A 12,098-nucleotide genomic window follows, 5' to 3' on the forward strand; every position below is an offset into this window, starting at 1 on the left:
CCTTTTGCTCACTCTGGATAAGTACAGTTCTTGGAGAGTGAGGAGGGTTGTACCAATGATTCGCTCAGCAGTCCAGACTACCCTCCGTAGTCTTCTGAGGTCAGATTTGGTAGCTGAGCTGAACCAGACAGTTATTGAAGTGCAGAGGATGGATTCAATGATGCCGGAGTAGAACTGTTTCAGCAGCTCCTGTGGCAGGTTGAACTTCCTCAGCTGGCGAAGGAAGTACAACCTCTGCTGGGCCTTTCTGACAATGGAGTCTATGTGAATATCTCAGTTCCTGAGAGATGGTGGTGCCCAGGAATCTGAACGACTCCACTGCAGTCACAGTACTGTTCATGATGGTGAGTGGGGGGGAGCAGGGGGGTTTCTCCTGAAGTCCATGATCATCTCCACAGTTTTGAGCGTATTAAGCTCCAGGTTGTTAAGACTGCACCAGACAGCCAGCTCCTTAACCTCCTGTCTGTAAGCAGACTCGTCACCGTCCTGGATGAGGCCTATCAGTGTGGTGTCATCTGCAAACTTCAGGAGCTTGACAGAGGGGTCTTTAGATGTGCAGTCGTTGGTGTAGAGGGAGAAGAGCAGTGGGGAGAGTACGCAGCCCTGAGGAGCTCTAGTGCTGATGGTACGAGTGCCGGATGTGAATTTACCAAGCTTTACTAACTGCTGTCTGTCTGTCAGGAAGCTGTTGATCCACTGACAGACGGAGGTGGGGACGGAGAGCTGAGATAGTTTATTCTGAAGGGTGTCCGTGATGATGGTGTAAAAAGCGGAGCTGAAGTCCACAAACAGGATCCTCACATAAGTCCCTGGTCTGTTCAGATGCTTCAGGATGAAGTGCAGTCCCATGTTGACTGCATCATCCACAGACCTGTTTGCTCTGTAGGCAAACAGCAGGGGGTCCAGTAAGGGACCAGTGATGTCCTTCAGATAAGCCAAAACCAGTCTTTCAAATGATTTCATGGCTACAGACGTTAGAGCCACAGGTCTGTAGTCATTTAAATCCAGTAATTTTGGGTTTCTTTGGGACGGGGATGATGGTGGAGCGTTTGAAGCATGAGGGGACTTCACACAGCTCCAGTGAGCTGTTGAAGATCTGTGTGAAGATGGGGGTCACTGATTTGAATTGTAGCTGTGAGGGAGAGGAGGGTTGCTGGAGGTGTTAATGGTTGTGTGGAGAGGTGTTCAGGGCAGGTGTGGGGTGTTTTTTCAAATGACAATAAAACTTGTTCAAGTCATCTACTACTTGTTGATTCTCCAGAGTGCTGGGGGATAGTGTTTTTTTTCCTTAGCTTGTCAGAATAATTCCTCTTTGCCACTCTGATCTCCTTTTCCAGTGTGTATTTGGCCTGTTTGTACAAGACTTTATCCCCCTTTCTGTAAGCATCATCTTTGGCCTGACGGAGCTATCTGAGTTTTGCAGTGAACCATGGTTTGTCGTTGTTGTAGGTTAGATGAGTCCTGTTAGGAATGCACATATCCTCACAGAAACTGATATAAGATGTTACAGTCTCTGTGAGCTCGTCCAGATCGATGGCAGCGGCTTCAAAAACACTCCAATCAGTGAGAGAGAAACAGGCTTGTAAATCCCGCTCTGTTTCATTAGTCCATCTTTTTAACAGATCTTAATACAGGCTTTGCAGATTTAAGTTTCTGCCTGTAGGATGGAATAAGATGAACCAAACAGTGATCAGAGAGTCCTAAAGCTGCTCGTGGAACAGAGTGATATGCGTCCTTTATCGCTGTGTAACAGTGATCCACTATATTACTGTCTCTGGTGGGACATGTGATGTGCTGTCTGTATTTTGGCAGATTTGCTTTATTAAAGGCCCCGAGAATGATTAAAACAGAGTCTGGGTGGTGTTGTTCTGTGTCTGTGATCAGATCAGCGAGTTTCTGTAGAGCTGTGCTCACGTGCTCTTGCGGTGGAATGTAAACACTCACGAGAATGAACGAGCAGAACTCCCGCGGCGAATAGAACGGCTTGCAGTTAATGAAGAGCGTTTCTAGATCTGAACAGCACATCTTCTTTAACACAGTTACATCTGTACACCACCTCTCATTGATGTAAAAGCACGTCCCGCTGCCACGCGATTTTCCCCGTTGATTCTGCATCGCGATCTGCTCTGATCAGCGTGAAATTAGGGCAGCAGAGTTAGAAAAATCCTTGTCCGGGAGAGCAGGAGTTTGTCCGTTTTGTTGGGTAGAGAGCGGAGATTCGCCAGATGGATGCTAGGCAACGGCATTCGAAATCCACGCTGTCTGAGCTTCACAAGCGCACCGGCTCTCTTTCCCCACCTGCGCCTCCTGTAGCGTTTGACAAGAGCTACGGCTCTGCCAACTACAATGTCCATCAAAACGTCCGAAAAATCAAAATCCGGTAAAAGATTTTGTGGTGTGTTCTGCCGAATGTTCAGCAGGTCATCCCTGGTAAAACTGATCGTATTTGAAAAACAAAAAACAGGAAAAACAAACAAAAACAGTACAAACACTGGAGAGCAACGCACAATAGCTGCCATCAGCGGCGCCATCTTGTAATATCTTACTACATTTCCTTCAATTCCTTCATTGCTCTGATATTAATTTAGTTGAAAAAACAGCACACTTATTTTACTGGTTGTTTTATTTAACATGTAACATTTAAAACTGCATCGACATTTGCACAGAGTGATTTTTGAGCAGTGTGAATTCAGCTAATGCTAAGTAGCATAATGAGACTCCTCCTGCCGTTGGCTATAAATCAATCTGAGGCAGGTGTTTATATTAGACACCATCCAGTAGAACACCTGGAGTGTTCAGATTATCCTGATGTAATTGCTTTCTTCTAAACAGTGAATTCATTGTGTAGATCCTCTGTCAACATCGAGTGAACTTTCTATGATAGGTGCTTTACAGTAGTTTACTGTTCACAATCGAGCCTTTGTAATGCTATCCCCGGGCGGTCTTTCATTCAGCTGCCACTGAACCCTCTTCAAAGACAAGATTACATATATTCGATCAGTCAGACCAGTGTATTCTTAAAATGTTTAAATGGCTGCTTTAAGCCATCAATTTTTTTTTCTCTTCAAGACCAAGCTTGTTGTGGCAATGTTGTTATACTTCCTGCCTCAATGCACAATCGTCTTTTGGAAAAACATAAATCATGTAAAATTTTCACCTCTCACCTGAACTGAATCTTAGATGTATGTGTGTGTAAAACTACATACTTTCAAAATGGCTCTGTCTGAATGACTAGTCAGTCTTAGAACTGTATTATTAGACCGGTTTAGAGTCTTGTACCCTGTCCACCAGATGCTGATCAAACACCTTGACAGAGACAGACTGAATGGAGCAGTATTCAAGGACCATGAGACCCGTTTTTAAAAGTTAACACCCTAGGGAAGTGGAACATTGCTTTCTATGTGCAGTACTGCACATAGACCAGCATTTAATAAATAAAAAACAATGCTTGAATGTAGAGGAATCAAATAAATAGGGTATAGATTTTCTGCATAAACTATGCATGTATGATGTATTGGTGTTGTTGCATTTTGTGTATATACACGACCATTCAGAATTGAGTAGTTGTTTTTTTATGCTTTTGTTCCACAAACACATTATGTTGATCAAAAATAGCAGTGGAGACTTGTTGATAGTTTTCTATTTCAAATAAATGGCGTTCCTTTGAATTATTCTACATATAAATGATCACTGAAAAAAATGCATTACAGTTTCCACAAAAATATTAAGCTGCACAACTGTTTTCAACATTAATAATATAAAAAAATCGTCATATTAGAATGATTTCTGAAGGATCATGTGGCACTGAAGACTGGAGTAATGGCTGCTAAAAAAAAGTCCGCTTTGGCATCACAGGAATAAATTAGCATTTAAAATGTCACATCAGAAAACAGTTAATTTAAGTTCTAATAATATTTCACAATATTACATTTTTTACATTGTGAGAATAGACTTTTAAACAATTGTATATCAGCCAGTGTTGTATAATTCTCCTGTTTAACTTCTAGATTACCTTTGCAGTCAAAATTAATATTTTCCATATTGTACATAAAAAAAGAATGTGGTGCCTAAATTCATTTGTAGCATTTTTAAAACAGCTTTTTGTTTTTATCATTTTATTTTTTTACACTGCAACATTATACATTTATTAGGTATTGGTAATAAAATAATTATCATCTTATTAGTATTTTAATATCTGTGCATTTCTAACTAAATCATTGCTCTCGAGTGATTTGCAAGTGGGAATAAATTGGAATCTTGTCTTCTCAAAGAGGGGTTTAGCATGTTGAAAGACACACGCTTGCTGTTAACTGCTGGCACACTAAAGCACACCCTCTCAGAGAAGTTATGCGTCTAAATCGATCCCTTTTAAGGCATGACAGCTAAAAGGAAAAGGTTGAGATTTAAAAAGACACCCTTATTGACCATCCCTACCTTCTACATGTTCAACATGTATTCTCTCTTGAGTAAATATTTCAGTCTAATCACTGTAACCAAATTCACACTGAACAAACGGGAATGAACATGCACCATCGAACTCATCTGACACCTGAGTTTGTCATACACTGCGATTATTTTCTAAAGCCTTGTGTATAGTTCATCTGAAAAGCCACTCATTATGTTATGACCTTGTCAGTTAGCACCCAGGTTTTCTTGTTGTGCCTGACTCAAGATAGATTATACAAGGATGCCTGCAGTTGAGACACTCCCTCTAAAGAGTTAAAGTCTTAGTGTTAAAGTGTTAGTGTTTGGCTATGCATCTAGGTGCAGAGGATGTTTATGTTTAGTGAGGTAACTGTCCTTACATCAGACATCAGACTCTTCCTACCAAACTTGTTGCTCCATCAAGTCTGGTTTCCCAAGAGGTAAACCGTAACCACAAGCATCTGCTTACCCACTTGTCATGCGTCTCACTTTTTGTGTCTTTTGGTTTCTCTTGCTGGACCTCTCTTAATAAAAAGATCCAACTTTTTTTAGACTCTGGGTGACCTTTAAAATGTCTTATTGGTCACGCAACCATTTAGTCCACTTTCTCTCTCTCTCTCTCTCTCTCTCTCTTGTGTTACCCACACAGGCCATCTCTCAACAAGACCTGGTCCACATGGCAATACAGATTTCATGTGGGATGAGCTATCTGGCACGGAGAGAGGTTATTCACAAAGACCTGGCTGCCAGAAACTGTGTGTAAGTGCCATTTGACCTCATGTTCTCCCACTAATTACCATTTTACATCAACTGTCCTTCACGCATCAGTATAAAGCTGCACCAAGTGTTACATATTGGCATTGGCTGTAAAAAAAAAAAAAAATTTTAATAATGGACAGTGAAAGAGTCATTATTGCAATAGTTATGATAATGACCGATCAGATGTGCATTATCGCATTTGTCATTGGTAATTGCCAAATAAATGAAAAAAATATTGAATTAAGCGTAAAGCATTTACTTTTTTTATTCTCTCCATGCATTCTTTATCATCCATATGTATATATTTTATTTTTTAGACGTCTCTGATTTTTTTAACTTATTTATTTTTGTAGAATTGATAACAGTATGCAAGTGAAGATCACAGACAATGCGCTGGCCCGTGATCTCTTCCCCATGGACTACCACTGCCTCGGGGACAATGAGAACCGACCCGTTCGCTGGATGGCTTTGGAGAGTTTGCTTAACAATGACTTCTCTAGTGCCAGTGATGTGGTAAGAGTCGCTCCTGCTTTATGAATTTTTTGCAACGGACTGTAACATGCACTCTCATATTTTGTTTCATACCAGCAGCAGGTGTTCTCTGTATTGTTTTTCTCTTCCTATGGATGATTTGCTTATAAAAGTATGTTGTACCCTTTTAGTTTTTTGTTATGGCACTGGTAAAATCGCTATCATTTTTAAGATTCGTGATTGTGTCCCAGATCCTGGTAACAGATTTAAAATTGCGTAACTTCCTTGACGTCATACGGTCTGCTCCATCATGCATTGTTACTGCTGATAATTACAGTAATCGTGCTTCAGGTGCCCATGAACTTGTTGAGGCCTGTATTGTCAGCTGCATTCAGCAATATCACAGTTAACACACGCATGAATTTCTCTAATGTGTTTATATTCAGAATAATAGTCATGTAATAGGTGTACAATCAAATTTCAGAATTTCACAAGTCTGCATATGCGCAACAGTGTAAGGTAAAGGGAGAGTTCACGCAAATTAAATTACCACCATTTATTTACTCATGTTGTTCCAAACTCCAAAGACTTTTGTTTAACTTTGAAACAAATGAATGTTTTCTGTTGCTCTATTGAAAGACCATTACACCAGAACTTTAATGCTTCAGAGTTCATAAATGCATTGTAAAAAAAAAAAAAACTGTATGACTCAATCATGCCTTTGAAGTCTTCTGAATAGACACGATCACTTTATATGGTAAACTGATTTAACTTAGGTGTTTATTCACTTATAAATATTGATCAATGCACATACATGGAGCGCATCAAATATGGTAAAGGAAGCTCAAACATGCTTTCTTGATGCATGAAAACCAGTGAGTTTTGTTCTTGTGTATCATGCAAGAACCAATAAGCTTGTGCATCAAGCAAATACGGATTAAACCGCTCTATTTACATTGATTACTTTTATAATGTCTTGTTGTCGCTTGTGAAGAACCAAGGTTTTGGTGTAATGGACCTTCAGTGGAGGGACAGTAATGTCTCGTTTCATGAAAAATATCCTAATATCTCCCTTGAAAAAAAATGTATGGGTCAAAACCACATAAAAGTGAGGAAACAAGGACTGAATTTGTATTTTTGGGTAACCTATTCTTTTAACCAAATTCAACCATGGAGCATTTTTGTATTTCTGAAATAAGTGAATGGGGGAGAAAATTGTGTTTGTCTGGCAACACTGTACATTCTCGTCTGTCTCACTCGTAAAGTGCCAAGGAAACAACCCACCCTAGACAGTCAGGAAGGACTGAAAACCTCCTGGCTGCCTCATAAATGACACACCAGGCCAAAACCTGTCAGCGATCTGACCTCTGCATCCTTTCAATCTAACAGAACAATAGTGTCTGGTGCTGCCCTCATGCCAGGAACAATTATTAAAGCGTTGTTTATCATAATACAATAGGAGATGGTGATGAGCAGTGGGCTGGTATGGAAATTTACTCATTTACTAGGATACGCAGGAGATTTGTTTACCGTAAGGACCTGTAGTTCAGGATACCACCCACCCATTGAGACTTGAGACAAAATGCCAGATCACCAGTGGATGTCAACTTTGATCTCTGCCCAGTTTTACCTCTCAATGACTAACAAACAAAAAACACATTAAAGTGCAGAAGACAACATCCTTTTATATTTAAAGAAGCCTGTCTGTTTTTAAATGTGTAGAAAGAAAAGATGGGCATGATCGTCTTCTAATGAATAGGGAGCACATTCTTCAGTCAAGTGTGTTGCCCTCAAGCGCAAACTATTTTTACAGTACTTTTACTGTTTAGCATTTTCCAACACATCTCCCTGAAGGGCAGACACATATAGAACTGTTTGTAAAGTTACTTTTGCACTGAAAGTAATGCAGATTTTTATAGTCGTGTTGCTTTTTATATCCAAGATTATTGACACATCTAATCAACTTGATTGACTTGAACATTATATATAACGAGCTGTAATTACACTAATTTGCACTTCAGTTTGTTTCATAGCTAATGATGTAGAACAAACATCTTTATGCATGTAAAATGGGCATGGCTGCTTATTTATTAGATTTGAAGCGTCTTAAATGTTTCCGCGAACAAGCTGTGATTGTGTCCAAAATCAATGGAAAGAATCCACATTTCCTTCTTTTGTGTTACTGGAATGCTTTGTTTCCAGAATACTTCCAGTGGCCCTAAAATGGCTTAACGGGGACCGCATGGCTCAAACAAATCCAGATAGGGTCTCATATTTACATGCTTTTCTGCAGTTACATGATTTGTCACGAGTCTCCATTTTAAATTGTTTTAAGGAATCCACTGATATTTAAAAGTCTGACAGATGCAGATACGCTGATAATTATTTATTTGACCAGTTTTAAATGAATAAATATGATTTTATATTAATATAAATGGATAATAATAAAACAACTTAAAATCAACTAATTTTTATTAACTAAGGATTATATTTTGAAATGTTTATTAATGTTTTGATTTAAAAACATTATAAAAATAGCACTAATAAATTGTTCTTAAAGATTTTGTGAACATTAATCTTTAAAAACAGCATTTTTTAAAACGTTATCTTATGTTTATTCTTATTTGGTTATAAATACCTGGATACTGACTCCCCACCCACCCCCCCAATCATCTGTGAAACTCTCCAAGAAGCTTCCCATATGTCCTATATGAAGATTCTAATAGGAACATCTTTCTGCATTCAAATACTGATCTGTAAACACTATCTGTTTGTTTACTAAATAACGTCCGGCTCTCATCACTTGTGGAAAGGGAGGGATCATCTTTCTGTTTCAGTCATTGTGTGTCACTCAGCCTGCTCTGAGCTCTTGTGTGTTGCTTCCTTACAGTGGGCTTTTGGGGTTACTCTGTGGGAACTGATGACCTTGGGACAGACTCCTTATGTTGACATCGACCCCTTCGAGATGGCTGCCTATCTGAAGGACGGCTACAGAATAGCACAACCTATCAACTGCCCCGATGAACTGTGAGTTTGGTTCAGACATTTAACTGCTGTATTTGAATCAATTTCAGAAAAACATTTATTTTAAAATAAGACGTGTATAGTTAATTTTGCAAAATAATAACCTCTCGTGGACTTACTGAGTGACTGGCAGTGCTCCCAAAATATCAGTAACAGCAGCTTTCTTAAATCTTGATTAATTTGTAAGGGAACCTTTAGAAAATGAAATAGTTTGATCCGAATACAACAAGTCCACACAATCTGAACCTTATCGGCATCCTGCAATAGCTAGGGAACCGGAGCCACGGTGACCGGACCAACCAGGAATTACAAAGCAACAAGCGCTGTTGACTATGTGAGTGATCCAAACACAGCAAGATTTATTGTCTTACACGCACTCACCGGAACACAGTTTAGAGAACGCAGGAAAGGCTAATCAGCATTGGATCACAGCTTCGCACTCTTTCCCTCCAGAGAATAAGTGATGAATGTGTTCTGCGGCTTGCCTTGTGTGTTGGAAAGCCTGAATAAAAACTGAGCGATAAGGCAATCTCAACTTTCACTCAAGCTGTTCTCGAAGGTTGCTGCTGTCAAGTGTAATCAAGACCAATAAGTCTCATCAGACCAGCTTTTTCTTCTTTGATCAATCTACTACGGCTTCATCAGTGACCGATCTGATGAAAAGAAATGTTTTGTTTATATAAAGATGTTTTCTGTTTCAGATTTGCAGTGATGGCCTGTTGCTGGGCCTTGGATCCGGAGGAGAGACCAAAATTCCAACAGCTCGTCCAATGCCTCACTGAGTTCCACGCAGCTCTAGGGGCCTACGTCTAAACTCGCTCAAACCAGCGGAGTTGTTGAACAGCACTATTCCAGAGAGTGAAAGTTAATGCAGTGCCTTACTTTATAAGAAAACTAGCCTTTTTGTAAAGTGCTTTTGTTTCATGCGATATGAAATGTGGCTTGGTTTGGAGGTCAGTATCTTTTGTATATCACAGCTGCGTGAATATCAAGGACTATTTTTGATTCTCATTAATATCATCCACACTTGTTTGGAATGCTGGTATTAGGGTGTCCACAGGAAGCTGCTGTTCTCTTTGTTTCACGAAGAAGCTTTTTTTTCTTTTTCATAATAATAGAAATGACAAGAAACTGACCTAAAGGTCTGGTAATTTCCTTTTGGACATTTTAAATATTGCTCAGAGTAATCTGTACATAGATTTTCAAAGACTTCAGTGAGAGGAGCTTCATCTCCACTGCATTCGGTCTTGCATTTATTTGTTTTAAAAAGAGAGAACAGGTCTCTGCTGCATTAAATGTGCAGAAAAAAATGTCTCCTCCTGAGCACGGCAATTGGTACGTAAACTAGATTCAGAAAAAGGCAGTTTTTTCGTTTTGGGACTAAAGATGGTGGAGCCCTGCAGCTGACCATAAGCTTTACCTCCTTAAATTATGAGGTGGTCATGGAGGTTTGAAGCAGCATGTTGGGGATCCTGCAAGTCAAACTGGACTTTGGTACAGGGTTTTTTTCAAATTCCTAAAGCTTTTGATGTTTGACTGTTCTGTGTCAGAACAATGCCTTCCTTGTATGTTTAAATCCATATGAATACATGGACAAGAAAAGAAACATGAGTCACTGTGAATATTTGAAGTGTACGGCCTAGACACCATTTTCAAATCCTTTGTTCTCCATCTATAGGCTCTTCTTTCTATCCTTGTGATCACTGCATGTTGACTTTTTTAAAGGGTTTTGTGTAAACTGAATTCATACATATCAATTAAATGAGGCCTCTAAATAAAATGGGATCTCAGTTTTAGTGTTTGTGTATGTTGCCTTCAATGCATGATTTGGCCTGGAGAATGGTTTTAAACATATATGCGAACTTTTTCACCCCCTCTTAATACAAGCATCTATTTTAGTGATCAAAGCTGTTGTGAACTATTCTGAATGGAACAATTTTGCAATAGTTACCCCTACTCTGGTTTCAAGATAAGCGTTGTGCTTTTAATACGTAATAACGTTGTGCAAATGTTTATCTTGAGAGAGCAGTCAAAAGGCTATCAGTCATTTGTGGGCTGGCAGACTACATATTTGTGCAATCTTTATTCACTGTAATTTTAGCTGTGAAGTATATTTTTTGAAAGTTAGCGATTTCAAATGTTTTTATTAAATGCATCATGGTACGTTTCACAGCATTTCCGATATAAAAGTACACCTTGTATATAAAATTGTAAAGAAATATTAGAAGTGCTAAAGCTACGATTACTTGATTCTTTTTATAGTTTTTGATGTCATGCAAAGAAAGAAAAAAAACATCTGTTGGTTTGTTGCACCCATAAAGAGGGTAAAACCTCTCAAAGTTTTCCGTTTTATGTAGTGGCGTAATGGAAAGTCACTTTTTTTGAAGGCTGAATATGCTTAGTCTTCAATTGGAGTAGTGGCTTAGAAGAATTATCACGCTATTCAGAGATATTGTTTTTCTTTCCCTGGTTCTGACATGCTTTATTCTGTATACAATACAGTTTAATCTCTGCTAATGGCAAAATATGTTCAATAAATGTGTCTTAAACTTATATAAATGCATGCACACCTATCTACGTACAACTTGACAAGCACAACATGCTCAGACATCACGCGCTGACACCATCTGTGACCTGCTCTCTGTGTACTCTGGATGTAAATGTTGCAATATAAAAGCTTAGATAATGTTTCTTAAGAAAAAAATGATGTATCTTGTATAACTGACCTGTATTTTCATAATCACTCCTTTCTTTTTCCATGGTAAGATTTTAAAAGAAGGCACTTTGGGGAGTGGTAACCTTTTTTTCAGGTACTACCTTACAGTAAGCTTTTTAAAAAATGATTAATTGTGTTTTAAGTAGATGATCACTTGAATGCTTGTTCTAAAATTTCTATTCTCTATCCTATGATGCCAATTTCAGTGTTATTGCTGGTGTAGCATTTCATTTTAATGGCGCGCTACAATGACTCCATTGTTGAATCAAACATCTGTTATTTACACACATTCGTGTCATTCCAAACTCAAGGCTTTCGTTCATCTTTGAAACACACTTTTTTTTTTTTCTTTTTTTTTTTTTTACGAAAGCTGAGATTTCTCTCTTCATTAAAAGTCCATTCCCCCAAAATGTTCAGTCTTATAAATTTTCATAAAGAGATCGTACAAGAAATCCAAGTTAAACAAAACACATCAACCAATACAATGAAGCTTACGTTTGCCATATTTGATGTGCTTTTAGTGTGTTGATCAGTGGTTATTGGTCAAAGAGGAAAAGGGTTTTCAAGCATCAAAAATAAATGTGTAATGTAATTTACTTTTTTCCCCAACCATTAGAATGTCCTTTTTTTATTTTATTTTTTATTTATTTTTTGGAGCAAAAAATGACTATCATATTTTTTTACCATGATATACAGAAAGCAC

General features: G+C 38.5%; 1 protein-coding gene across 2 annotated transcripts in view; it reads left to right on the forward strand.

The window, feature by feature from the left end:
• Positions 1-11,800, forward strand: part of LOC306879116 (tyrosine-protein kinase RYK-like) — a 78,875-nt gene extending 67,075 nt beyond the window's left edge. The window contains exons 13-16 of one of the 2 annotated variants that reach the window (XM_079431832.1): positions 5,075-5,184; positions 5,538-5,697; positions 8,546-8,682; positions 9,381-11,800. In XM_079431832.1, coding sequence (XP_079287958.1) covers positions 5,075-5,184; positions 5,538-5,697; positions 8,546-8,682; positions 9,381-9,492 — 519 coding nt within the window. In that variant the 3' untranslated portion in view covers positions 9,493-11,800. The remainder of the gene's footprint in view (positions 1-5,074; positions 5,185-5,537; positions 5,698-8,545; positions 8,683-9,380) is intronic. The other variant, XM_079431833.1, reaches the window with a different exon arrangement.
• The last annotated feature ends 298 nt before the right edge of the window (positions 11,801-12,098 follow it).

This window comes from Barbus barbus (genome assembly GCF_936440315.1).
Source record: "Barbus barbus genome assembly, chromosome: 13".
NCBI lineage: Eukaryota > Metazoa > Chordata > Actinopteri > Cypriniformes > Cyprinidae > Barbus > Barbus barbus.